This window comes from Trichechus manatus, unplaced genomic scaffold, assembly GCF_000243295.1.
Source record: "Trichechus manatus latirostris isolate Lorelei unplaced genomic scaffold, TriManLat1.0 scaffold00083, whole genome shotgun sequence".
Taxonomy (NCBI): domain Eukaryota; kingdom Metazoa; phylum Chordata; class Mammalia; order Sirenia; family Trichechidae; genus Trichechus; species Trichechus manatus.
The window spans coordinates 8,107,899-8,122,285 of record NW_004444019.1 but is presented as its reverse complement, the minus strand read 5'-3'; the positions used below and the strand labels follow the sequence as shown (position 1 = coordinate 8,122,285).

General features: G+C 34.9%; 1 protein-coding gene across 3 annotated transcripts in view; it reads left to right on the top strand.

The window, feature by feature from the left end:
* Positions 1–14,387, top strand: part of LMBRD1 (LMBR1 domain containing 1) — a 145,507-nt gene that overhangs the window by 24,218 nt on the left and 106,902 nt on the right. For all 3 annotated transcript variants that reach the window (XM_004381356.2, XM_023735863.1, XM_023735862.1), the window contains exons 4-5: positions 13,655–13,752; positions 14,178–14,245. In XM_004381356.2, the coding sequence (XP_004381413.1) occupies positions 13,655–13,752; positions 14,178–14,245 (166 nt within the window). The remainder of the gene's footprint in view (positions 1–13,654; positions 13,753–14,177; positions 14,246–14,387) is intronic.

Sequence of the window (14,387 nt, the reverse complement as noted above, 5' to 3'; positions counted from 1 at the left end):
TGCCCCCCCCCCCGCAAAAAAAAACTTACTTTTGGTTTCATTGATTTTTTTCCCCCTATTTTTCTGTTTTCTATTTCATTGATTTTTGCTGTAATCTTTAATTATTTCCTTTTTTTCTGCCTGCTTCAGGTTCAGTTTGCTCTTCTTTTTCTAGCATCTTACGGTGAAGCTTAGGTTCTAGAGATGTCTTTTCTAATATAGAAGTCTAAAGCTACAGATTATCCTCTAAGGATTGTTTTAGCTGCATCCCATAAATTTAGATATGGTGTGTTTTATTTTCAAAGGTGCCCTGGTGGTGCAGTGGTTATACCCACCTGCTGCTCTGAGGGAGAAAGATGTGGCAGTCTGCTTACATAAAGATTACAGCCTTGGAAACCCTATGGGGCAGTTCTACTTAATTCTACTCCTATCAGATCACTATGAGTCAGAATAAACTCTATGGCAATGGGTTTGGTTTTGGTTTGGTGTTTTATTTTCATTCAGTTCAAGATATTTTCCATCTTTGGCCTATGGATTAATTTATAAGAGTGTTGTTTAATTTTCAAATATTTGTAGATTTTTCTGATTTTTTTTTTCTTATTGAATTGTAATTTTAATCCTATTATGGTTGGAAAGCACATTTTGTACGATTTGTAATCCTTTTGAATTTACTGAGAATTATTTTATGGCCCAGCATACAGGCTTTCCTCAAGAATGTTTCATGTGTGCTTGAAACAAGTTGTATTCTGCAGCCATTATGTAGACTGTTCTATATTTGTCAGTTGATCAGTTAGGTTAATAGTGTTGTTTTAGTCTTCTTTACCCTTGCTGATTTTTAATCTATTTGTTCTGTCAATATGGAGAGTTAAGTACTCAAATCTCCAATTATTATTGTTGAATTACAGTCAATCCCTGAGTTACAAGAATGTCCGACTTAAAACAGATAACTCATACTTGCCCTTTAATGTTTGAAACCATTGAACCAACCCCTGTTCTCAACAGATTCTTCATCACAGTCACCTTCACTTGTTGCACATGCAGCTTTTAAATCATTGAAGAGGCTTTAAGCCTTTTCTTGCACTAAAACCAAAAACCAAACCTGTTGCCATCGAGTCAATTCTGACTCATAAAGTAAGGCTAAGTAAGAATCATATGCACCTGTTCTGACTTACTTACAAATTTAACTTAAAGTCACAGGAATAGATCTCGTTCGTAACCTGAGAACTGCCTGTATCTGTTTTTCCTTTTCTGTCAATTTTGGGTTTATGTATTTTGAAGCTCTGTTATTAGGTACGTACACAATTGTAATTGTTCTATCCTCTTAATGTTTTAATGCTTTCACCATTATAAAATGTCTTTATTTGTCTCTAGTAATATTTGTCCTTAAGTCTATTTTGTCTGATATTAATATTGGCACTCTAGCTGTTATAGTTACTATTTACATGGCATCTCTTTTTCTAACCTTTTATTTCAACCTGTATGTGCCTTTGAATCTTAGGTGTGTCTCTTATAGATACACATAGGCAGGTCTTAATTTTTTTTTTATCCACTCTAACAATCTCTGCCATTTGATTGGAGTAGAGTTCTAGATAGTGGGAGTTCTATATAGTGCAATAATCCCCTCCCCCAAAAAAATTAAAATTAAAGTAATCCAAGTTGAAAAGGAAGAATTAAAAAGGATTTTTTTGTTTTGTTTTGATTTTTCCAGCTGATATGAGATCCTGTAGGTAGAAAATGTCAAGGAATCTTCACAGAGACATTTAGGACTAATAAGTTTAACAGGGCCACAGGATGCAAGATTAATATATACAATAGAAATGAACAATTCAAATGGAATGAAGGAAACAATTCACAAAGCAAGAAAAGGAAAAATGTACTTAAGAATAAATTTAACAAAAGAAGTGTAAGACTTGTAAACTGAAAACTACAAAAAATTGCTGATAGAAATTAAAACTCTAAATAAAATAAAGAGACATTTTGTGTTCATGGATTGGAAAACACAGTATTGTCAAGATGGCCATTATGGCAGTTTCCTACCAAATTGTCTTATAAATTGAACGCCCCCCCAAAAAAAAAAAAAAAAAAAGACCCAACCCACTGCCGTTGAGTCAGTTTGACCCTATAGAACAGAGTAGAACTGCCCCATATGGTTTCCAAGGCTGTAAGTCTTTACGGAAGCAGACTGCCACATCTTTCTCCCACAGAACGGTTAGGGGGTTCAAACCACTGACCTTTTGGTTAGCAGCTGAACACTTTAACCACTGAGCCACCAGGGGTCCTTAAATTGAACACAATCCCTGTCAGAATTCTGCAGGCTTCTTTTTTTTGGAGAAATTGATAAGCCCATCTTAAAATTTATATGGAAATGCAAAATATCTAGAACAGTCGAAAGAATTTTGGAAAAGAAGAATAACATTAAAGACTTACACTATCAGATTTCAAAACTTAATATGAAACACAGTAAATAAGATAGTGTGGTATTGCACAAGGTTGGGCGTATACATCAATGGAATAGAATTCAAAGTTCAGAAATAAACCCTTACATTCACGGCCAGTTGATTTTCAAAAAAAGGTGCCATGTCCTGGGGAGGAGTCCATTTCCTTGATCTCTTCTATTAGGTCAAACCATAGGAAATTGCTGATATTTGAATGTTTGAGGCCTACAAAAATGGCGATCTTTTATCGTTCAAACCTGATATGTCTGGATATGTTTATTCCTTCTAGAAGATAACTCTTTTTAGAGCAATTAGAGTAGCCTGAGTTTTTCCACTTGCTTGGCTATAAGTTCCAAAGTTCCAAAGTTCCATGCACCATTTCCCACAAGAGAACAAGGGACATGTCCTGATATCCCAGAATTCTTGTGATGGGCAGGCATATCAGCACCCCTCCCACCATGACCCTTACCATTTCACCAATGGAATGTAAACTAAATTCTAAAATAAAGGAATTCAAAGCTGTGCAACTATTTTTATTCAGATGGCTTACAAGAAGCCATTCAAATAACATGGTGCCAAGGTACAAAACGACCTAGTAAAATTAGAATAGCATCTAAAACAACTACACATACCAGAAATACAAGAACTGTGTCTCTTATTATTTCTGTAAAACCAGGAAGTTGTTTGGTGTCATTAGTTTGGAGAAAGTAGAGAGGAGAATTTCACATGTCAATGAATAAACGCTACTGACATTCAAGTTTGAATCTACCTTGAGTATTGTTAGCCCAAGAGTGAGAAATAGTTTCACAGGCCCCTGAGGGCCCCTGATTGGATGGATTTCCTGGCCTAGCTATTGAGAGAAACAAACATGGTGCTCTGATAGAAAGTAAACTCTCCTTCTCCAGTTGCTGTTGAGTCACCATCAACCCATGGTGACCCCACGTGTGTCACAGTAAAACTGTGCTCCAATGACTGATTTTTCAGAAGTAGATCACCTTTCTCCTAAGATGCCTCTGAGCAAACTCTAGCTCCAAGCTTTCAGTTAGCAGCAAACGCTCATTTGTACCACCCAAGGATTCCTACAATGGAATACATATTTATTGATCTAAGTTAAGGGTTGACAAATTATGATCTGGCCATGGCCACGATCTAAACCTGGCCATGTCTGTTGTTTACCTGTCGTCTGTAGCTGCTTTCGTGCTACAATAGCAGAATTGAGTAGTTGTGACAGAGACATATAGCCTGCAAAGCTGAAAATATTTATTATTTGACCTTTTACAGGGAAAGTTTCCCTACCCTTGTGATAAGTGAAAGAAACAGATGCAGAAGACACATCTTGTATAATTTCATGTATGAGAAATGTCCAGAAAAAGGCAAATCTTTAGAGACAGAAAGCTGATCAGTGATTGCCTTTAGCTGATATTGAGAGTGGGTATTAATTGCAAACTTGCATGAGGCAACGTTTTGAGGTAATGAAAATGTTCTAAAACTAGATTGTTCTTTTCTATACAATGTATACATTTAGGAAAATAATTGCATTATGCACTTACAATGTGTGAGTTTTGTGGTATGTAAATTATACCTCAAAGTTGTTGTTAAGTCAAGAGTATAACACAGTGCTGGGTATTTAACAGTCATTCAATAAAGTGTTTTTACTGTTACCATGACTTAAAATTTTAGAGGACTTGCATATTTATGATTTTATTTGATTTTCTAGAGTTGGACTCTTATCCCTAATTCACAGATTAAAAAAAAAAGGCTTAGAAGTTATGAAGTACTAAGGCTTATAAAGGAGGATGTGATTCTTTGACCATGTATGACACAATATGGTCTTCAAGAATAATCATTTTGTAATGCTACTTTGCATATCATTTCCACTTACTGTTATTTCAGCTAATGTTTTTATGTAGCTTTGGAGTCAACATTCTAGTTATTGCTAATTGCTTCAAATATGGCCTTTTCTCTGGCCACTGAATTAAAGTTACTTGTTCTAAAAAATGGCATTGCAGTGTAACCCTTGGAAAAATACTATGGAGAGGAGAAACCTCCCCCCTCAAAAAAAATCCATAAGGAAAACAACTGTTCTTTAGAGTACGTTTTTTTTTTAAATTACAGCCTGTGAATGATTTTATATTCCTAGTTATTCAGATTTACACACCAACCAATAATACCAAAGATGGGGAAATTGAAGATTTTTACTAATTTCTGCAGTCTGAAATTGATCAAACATGCAGTCAAGGTACAGTGATAATTACTGGTGATTGGAATGCAAAAGTTGGAAACGAAGAAGGATTGGAAGTTAGAAAATATGGCCTTGGTGATAGGAATGATGCTGGATATCATATGATAGAATTTTGCAAGACCAATGACTTCTTTATTGCAAATATCTTTTTTCAACAACATAATTGGTGACTACACATGGACTTTGCCATATAGAATACACAGTAATCAAATTGACTACATCTGTGGAAAGATGACGGAAAAGCTCAATATCATCAATCAGAACAAGGCCAGGGGCCAGCTGCGGAACAGACAATCAATTGCTCATATGCAAGTTCAAGTTGAAGCTGAAGAAAATTAGAGCAAGTCCATGAGAGCCAAGGTACAGCCTTGAGTATATCGCGCCTGAATTTAGAGACCATGTCAAGAATAGATTTGATACATTGAACAGTAATGACTGAAGACCAGACGAGTTGTGGAATGACATAAAGGACATCATACACAAAGAAAGGAAAAGGTCATTAAAAAGAAAAGAAAGAAAAGACCAAAGTGAATGTCAGAAGAGACTCTGAAACTTGCTCTTGAATGTCAAGTAGCTAAAGAAAATGAAAGAAATGAAGTAAAAGAGCTAAACAGAAGATTTCAAAGGGCAGCTCAAGAAGATGAAGTATTATAATGAAATGTGCAAAGACCTAGAGTTAGAGAGCTAAAAGGGAAAAATATGCTCAACTATTCTCAAGCTGAAAGAAATGAATCAAAAATTCAAGCCTCGAGTTGCAATATTGACTGATTCTACCGGGAAAATATTTGAACGATTCAGACAGCATCAAAAGAAGATGGAAGGGATGCACAGACTCACTGTACCAAAAAGAATCAGTCAACATTCGACTATTTCAGGAGGTAGTATGTGATCAAAAACCAGTGGTACTGAAGGAAGAAGTCCAAGTTGCACTGAAGGGAATGGCAAAAAACAGGGCTGCAGGAATTGATGAAATACCAATTGAGGTGTTTCAACAAACAGATGCAAATGTCAAGAAATTTGAAAGACAGCTACCTGGCCAACTGACTGGAAGAGGTCCATATTTGTGCCCATTCCAAAGAAAGATAATCCAACAGAATGTGGAAATTATCAAACAATATTAAATATCACACAAAAGTAAAATTTTGCTGAAGATCATTCAGAAGTGGTTGCAGCAGTACATTGACTGAGAACTGCCGGAAATTCAAGCCAGATTCAGAAGAGGAGCTGGAACAAGGGATGTCATTGCTGATGTCAGATGGCTCTTGGCTGAAAGCAGAGAATACCAGAAAGATGTTTACCTGTGTTTTATTGACTATGCAAAGACATTTGACTGTGTGGAGCATAACAAATTATGGATAACATTGCGAAGAATGGTTGTTCCAGAACAGTTAAATTGTGCTCATGAGGAACCTGTATATAGACCAAGAAGCAGTCATTTGAACAGAGCAAGGAGATACTGCATGGTTTAAAGTTAGGAAAGGTGTGCATCAGGGTTGTATCCTTTCACCATATTTACTCAATCTGTATGCTGAGCAAATAATCCAAGAAGCTGGACTATGTGGAGCGGAACGTGGCATCAGGATTGGAGGAAGACAATGACACAACCTTGCTTGCTGAAAGCGAAGAAGATTTGAAGCACTTGCTGATGAAGATCAAAGACTACAGGCTTCAGTATGGCTTGGTCTTTGTACCTCAATATAAAGGAAACAAAAATCCTCACAACTGGATGAATAAGGAACATCATGATAGACAGAAAAGATTGAAGTTGTCAAGAATTTCGTTTTACTTGCATCCACAATCAATGCTCATGGAAGCAGCAGTCAGAAAATCAAAAGACTCATTGCATTGGGAAAATCTGCTGCAAAAGACCTCTTACAAGGGTTAAAAAGCAAAGATGTCACTTTGAGGACTAAGGTGTGTCTGACCCAAGCCATGGTGTTTTCAGTCACCTCATATGCATGTGAAAGCTGGACAATGAATAAGGAAGACTGAAGAAGAATTGATGCCTTTGAATTACGGTATTGGCTAAGAATATTTAATATACCATGGACTGCCAAAAGAATGAACAAATCTGTATCGGAAGAAGTCAAGAATGCTCATTAGAAGCAAGGATGGCAAGACCTCATCTCAAGTACTTCAGACATGTTATCAAGAGGGACCAGTCCCTGGAGAAGGGTCAGTGAAAAAGAGGAAGACCCACAATGAGATGGATTGACACAGTGGCTGCAACAATGGGCTCAAGCGTAACAACGACTGTGAGGATGGCACAGGACTGGGCATTGTTTAGTTCTGTTGTACATAGAGTTGCTATGAGTCGGAACCAACTTGACGGAACCTAACAAGTTATTCTCAGATAATGCACTAGAATGTTTAAATTGATTTGCTGTATCATCAGCAGTTGTATTAGTTATATATTGCCACGTAACTAATTACTTCAAAGTTTAACAGTTTAAAACAACAAACATAGTATCTCACAGTTCCTGTGGGTCAGGAATCTGGATGCAGCTTAGCTGAGTCCTCTGGCTCAGGTTCTCTCTCAAAGCTGCAATGAAGGTGTCTTTTGGAACTGTAGTCAAAGTTCCACTAGTGCAGTACTTCACGTGGATATTTTCAGACATAATGGTCTTACCTGTATGATGGCCAGAGATACTGGTTCCTTTCCACATGGTCTTCTTAATAGTGCAGCCCACAACATGGCAGCTAACTTTTCTCTTGCATGATCAGGGAGAGAGGGAGAGAAAGCAAGTAAATTGGAAGCCACAGTCTTTTTGTAACGTAATCTTGGAATTGACATCCTATCACTTTTGTCATTTTCTGTTCATTAGAATTGAGTCACTAGGTTCCACCCACACTCAGGGGAAGGCTTCTACCTGAGCAGTCGTGCAGATATTGACAACTCTGAAGTTTACTCAATATATAATAATTTTATGTTTATAAAATATACATAGAATTTATAAAGTCTGAAGTCCCTTGTGTGCCTTCCCTTTATCCCATCTCTTTCCCTACCCACTTAGAAGTAACCACTGTTCTAAATTTAGTCTCTGTTAATCCCTTGCCATTCTTTATAGTTTTACCATGTTGTAGCCTGTCATCGTGTATCAATGTATTACACGTTATTCATTCTGAACATTTAATTTTTATTGCTATTAAAAATTGTGTGATGAACATTCTTGTACAAGTTTCCTGTTGCAGCAAAATGCATAAAACGCATTCTTGTACGTTTCCTGTGTGTCCAAAGTACATACATAGGAGTACAGTTGATGGATCATAAATTGTGTGAATCTTAAACTGATAAATAATGATACATTACTTACCTAAGTTTTGTATCAATTTAACTCCAATCAGAAGGATGTAAACCTTCTAGTTGCTCTATGTCATAAACTTTGATATTGCCATGTATTTTTAGATTTTGCTAGTCTGGTGAGTGTGAAATGATAGTTCATTGTGTTTTTAATTTGTGTCTCTTTGATTTGGAAATGAAGTTGCATGTCTTTTTAAATTTATTGGCTTTTCCAGTTTTCTGCTTGAAGTATGTTTTTCAGTTGTGTTGTTTGTGTTTTTCTTGTTGATTTAAGGAGTTTTTATATACTCTTGAGTAGTACATACTATGTATCATAAATATTGTTTTTTCCCATCTAGAATTAAGCCTCATGAAAGCAGGGACTTCTGTGTTTTGATTTACTGCTATATACTTGGCTCCTAGGATTATGCCTGGAATATAGTAACTCTCGGAAGGTATTTGTTGAATGGATACATATTATCAGGAGTTTTTTCGACACCTGTTGCGATAATGTGAGTTTTAAAAATTCTTTCAAGTAGTATAGAGTAGCCTTAAACCAACTTCATGTTTCTAAAATAAACCCAAATTGGTCATGATAATGGCTTTTTTTTTTTTTTTTTTTTAACTCTTGCTGGATTTGATTTGCTGCTACCTTGTTTAGGATTCTTTTTAAAATCAATTCAGGGACAGAATTGGTTTGGAATTTTCCTTAATCTTATTATTTTTATCATGTATGGGTATCAAGACTGCTAGCTTCGTAAAATGAGTTGAGAAGTGTTCTCTATATTTTGGAGACTGCTGTGGACCATATCTCACATAATCTGTATACATGTTACTGATAACTAAGGAATAGACATGAGCATGGCAGGTTGCACTATTTTATTATTCTTAATTACTCACAGAACTTGATTCACCCTGCAGTTGAGCTCTGCTGGATTAGAATTCCTAATATTCATATGGAAGTATGTCCATCATAGGATGAAGGAATGGTTTCATTGATTTGAAGGTGTGATTTCTACCTGGCCATTTGGTCTCCTTATTCTACTGAAGGAACACGCAATAATAGTTTTTATATTGGCTGGAGTGAATGATCCTCATTATTAGGAGAAGTAGGGTTGCTACTACCCAGTGAAGGCAAGGGATTCACTATGGGATATCATGAGCCCAGGGGATTCTCTGTGATACCTCATGATACTACCATGTCCAATGACAAAAGTTAATTGAAGTCTGTAACATTCACCCAACACAGGCAGGGCCACCAAGTGTTCAGGAGAGCTTAGCAGTGAATGTTTCGGTTCCCCCATTTCTGGTACCAAATTCTATTTCAGGAATTATATGTAGCTGTTATTAACAGACAGGAAATAAGTGGCTTAACAGCATAGTAGTTTTTCAGTCTCACATAAAATAAGTCTGAGGATAGGCTATCCAGGGGTAGTATGGCAGCACCATGGCATCATGTGGGTTTTAAGCTCTTTTCTTTTCTGCTCTCCATCCTTAGCACATGATTTCCATCTTAAAGTCACCTTATAGTCCAAAATGGTGGCTGGAATTTAAGCTGTCATGTATCCTTTTCAGGCAGAAGGAAGGGGGCAGGAGAAAAAGGGCAATGCCAGCTAAAAGGAAAATGGATATTGGATATGGAATTAGTGGTCTTGACCCCAGATTTATTCAGCTGAGTAAATGGGATAATTTTAGAAGGCTTTCAGAGTTCCCAGACTTTCTTTATACTTTGACCCTTTAAAAAAAAAAAAAAAGCTTTATAAGGACTAATTATACCATCACAATTTTGACTACATTATTCTTTGTCATAGTCTTTTTATTTAAAGGTTAGCGATTTTCATTAATAGGAGGAATAAAGAATGTCTAATTATTCAAAAGCTTACTGTAGCCAAGTTAATTTTCATGTGTCATAGTTTAAAGGTATTCAGTTTTTAAAAGGTAGATTGTTTACTCTCTATATATTTTAAAAAATTATAGGAATTGTGTATTTCTTATCACAGTTTTTGTTCATTGCCTTATAAGAGTTGGTGGCTCTTTGTTCACTTGTGTTTGCTAGTTCTTGATAAGTTTTTAAAAAGTACTTGTTTGATGAGAGTTTATTTTTGCCTATTTCTCTGGCCATGAAGTTTAAATATTTTTCTTAAAATGTTTTCTTTGATGTTAGTCGATCTGTTAAACCAAGCAGTCCGTTTATCTTTTATTTACTAGTAGCAATCTTAACAAAAACATTTAGAAGTAAAAGCATACTTTATAAAGATGTCAGAATTTGAGAGTGTCATAACTGTTGGAGCTAAGAATAATTTTCCTTGGAGAATAGTTTTCGGTTTGAAGTAGAACTTTAAAAGAAGCAATTTCTCTGTTTCACGATAGTGGTAGCAGCAATTGTTTTTCATTTGCAGATATATGATCTCAATTTGACATTAGAATGCATCTGAAACACATGAAAAATGTTAATCCATGTTTATAGTTTAACATTTACAAACCAAAGGAAGAAGTCGCCATGAAGGAGACTAAAAGAATAATCAGATTATCAGAAAGATATCTTAAAGTGTGATGTCAGAGAAACAAAGATTTAGAGCAGTTGTTCTGAATCTATTTGGAAACTTATGAACTAGTTGGGGCATATTAGAGCCTTTCTGAATCCTGTCTGTTCACCATTTCCTTCCTCCAGGTGTTGATACCTAGAAACTTTCTTTCTGCACATTCCTATCCTACCAGCAACATGTGAGACCTTCGGTTGTTCTACATCCTGGTTTCCTTTTCCAATCAGTAGCTGCCTCAACCACTTTTTTGATTTGTCTTATAATAGATAGTTTTACCAGTTCTGGAACTTAAGTTCAGTCATAGAGAATGTGCTCTTGTGTCTGTCTTGTTTTATCCATTATAAGGTCTGTGAGATTCATCCGTTTCTCAGATGTCAGTAGTTCATTCTTTTTTATTGGTGTGTTACTCTTTTGTATGAATATACCACTGCAGATTGCTTATCCATTTGCCTGTTAGTAGACATTTGAGTCTTTTCCAGTTTTTGACCACTGGGAAAAACGTTCCTGTTAACACTCTTGTTGAGAAGAAGTTAACACAGCAGATCTGATGTTGCTCAGTTCTCACTTATCTTCCTTTTCAGGAGGGCCTGTTTGTGTGGCTGACTCTTGACCAACCCCTGAGAACTTAGTACTTGGAATGTTTCCTATCTTACTAATTGATAAGTTGTTTTGTACACCTGAGTACTGAACCACACAGTACCAGCTTGTCTAGATTGTACAAAACATGACTTTTGCGTGTCTGTAATTTTGGTAATCATGGCTGGTGACTTGGTCAAATGTGCTTATATGACCACCTCCCAGTTAATGCCTTAGACTTTGTGACTCAAAAGGCTTCTCTGGACAGAAACACTTTGCGTGTATTGCTCCACTTCATTGCTGGAGGAAGAAGTGTATTCTGTGTGACCCTTGTGAGCAAGGACTTTGGAAGCCTACACCTGGTTCCATTTAGATTCGGTCTGATGTGGCTGTTTTCCTTTCGATTCTTCTTTGTATTCTTTCACTGTAGTAAGTCATAGCCATGAGTGTAACTGCCTATGACTTCTGTGAATCCTTCTAGCAAATCATCTAATATGTGGGTGGTTGTGGAACCCCTAAAATAGTTATATATTAAGGATTAGAGTTGTTGAGTCACATGGTAGGTATATGATAACTTGATAAGAAACTACTAAACAGTCATCTAAAATGTTGTACCATTTTACACTCCCACCAGCAAAGAATGAGAATGTCAGTTGTTCTGTATCCCTGTCAACATCTGGTATTGTCAGTTGTTTAATTTTAGCCAATCTAGTGGGTATGTAGTATCTCAGTGTGGTTTTAATTTGCATTCCTGATACTAATGATGATGAGCACTTTTTTTATGTGCTTATTGGCCATTTTGTAGATCTTCTATTATGAAGTGTCTTTTTAAGTCTTTTGCCCATTTTTATTTTTAAGTGGATTGTTTGTCTTTTTATTGAATTGTAGGAATTCTTTTTATATTCTTTGTAGGAATCCTTCGTTGACTATGTATTACAGATATTTTTCTCCAAGCCTGTGGCTTGCCTTTTTACAGTTACGGATGATATACAAAGGCTGAAGCCAAACCTTAGTGCATCTATTAATTTATCAAATTTTTTGACATGAGGCTGCCCACCTGTTAAAGTCTGTTGTGCTGATTCAGGTTTTTTTCCTTGTTTTTACAAAAATTATTTTGATTATTTCAGTCATAACATTAGCATGATGTATAGGATGCCTTTACTCAAATTACCATTATTATCAACAGCCTCTGGACATTTTTTTCCCATAAAAGTTTCTGTGTGGTTTATAATCATAGCCCTTTTATGTTTAATTTATGAAGCTTTTGAAATACTTATTTTGGTTAATATTTTGAATATATGTTTATTGCCAGTGGCTCTTTTATTTGCAATGGAAATGTTAATACTCACCACTTTTTGGTTTGTACTGAAACACCAGTACTCATTACCCTTAGTCATTAGTTACTCATAATATTTGAAGACTGCATAATTTTCACTAAATATCTGTAGTGTCAAAAATTCTGCATGCTGACAGTTATTTTGTGATTGCTCAGTATAAGTTAACTCTGACTTTCCTATTGGTTACAAAGAGCCCTGTGTGTGCTGAGTTTTTAGCTTGTTGCATTCGTGGGGGTTTTTTCCTAAGTGTTCTCCAGATAAGTGAGATAGAGCTAGCAAGTATTAAGATCATGTTTAAAAATCTTCTAACGCATACAATTATTGTTTCTATCAGAATAAGGTATTCATTTTTTTAATACATTACTGACAAAATACTTTCTTTTACAAAGAAACACTATGATTATCATCCTTTGATTACTTTATATAATTATATCAGTACTGAGATTTTCCAAGAATTTATATATATGCAAATAAATGTGAATACACAGAAGATTTTAAGCAGGTAGGTTTATTAAGCTCCCAAAAGTTGTTTATGCTGTTTTTATTGTTAAATATGCTGTATCTTTGGCTGTTTAAATTTTAATTTAAGCTTTATGTTGAATTAAAATAAATATTTTGACTGAGTACTAGTTGAAAGTATCTCAAATCTAACAGATTATTTTTAAGCAGATAAATCATAAATCCTTTTAGTTACTTTGAATCCAGTTTTACTATTTTGTTGTTTTTACCTTTTCTCTATTTTGATTTGTATAAGATCAGTTTTATAACATTGCATGTTTTAAACAAAGAATGGGGAAATGATTGTGTCAAAGGACAGTATGAGTTATAGCTGTTTCTTTAACTTGCCAGAGTGACTGGCAAATATTGTCAGCTCTGCTTGATTTTAAGTTGGAATGAATACAAAAGTTAAAGTTCATTTGTCGAATTAAATGAGATGGTACACAAGAAATTCTTAGCACTATGTCTAGTACATAGTTAGAGCTCAGATGTTAAATGCCATGATATTGGCATAATTATTAACATTGTTATTGCTAAAAATTGCACATAGTTAATTTGCATTATGGTTTGTTATTCTAATAGTGCTGTTGATTCCTTGGGGCTAGAGGGGAGAAAAGGCTGATTTGTATATCACATACATGCACAGAGCTATAGGTATAGGAAATCAGATTGTGGAGTGAATTTGGTAAATAAATAAGTATGTATGTATGTGTATATATTATTAAATACATATGTATTTAGTAAAAGTTTATTTATTTTCACAGCTCTATATTCTGTTGTATTGTTCTGTGTGTTCTTCTGGATCCCTTTTGTCTACTTCTATTATGAAGAAAAGGATGATGATGATACTGGTAAATGTACTGTAAGTGTCTTTATTTTAAAGGTCTTACTTTAGGAAAAAAATAGATTGTTTCCTTTTTTTCAAAGAATGATGTGATTCTGTCTTCAAATTATTTTAGAGCAGGATTATCTAATAGAAATATAATGTGAGCCACATGTGAGATTTTAAATTTTCTAGTAGCCATATTAAAATAAGTAATAAAATAAGTAGTAAATAAGTTGAAATTGTTTTTAATAATATATTTTATTTATTGCAAAATGGTATTTTAAATATATTCAGTATAAAAATTATTAATGAGATGTTAAAGTTCTCTTCTTCATACTACGTTTGTTAAATGTAAGTGTACCTTTGATATGTAAGTACTGTTACATGATAGCAAGTATATTTTATATTTTTATGTAAAAGTCTTACTAAATGGTATACTTTTTTTTCCCCTTGACATCTAGCAAATTAAAACAGCACTCAAGTACACTTTTGGATTTGCTCTGATTTGTGCACTTCTTCTTTTAGTTGGGTAAGTCTTGACTTTTTTCCTTGAAAATGGAAGTAGCTTTTTTTTTTTTTTATTTTCCAGTGAGATAAAAAGGCTCACTTAGGAAAATCTAAGAAAAAAAAAAAATCATTAAAACAGCACTCAAGTACACTTTTGGATTTGC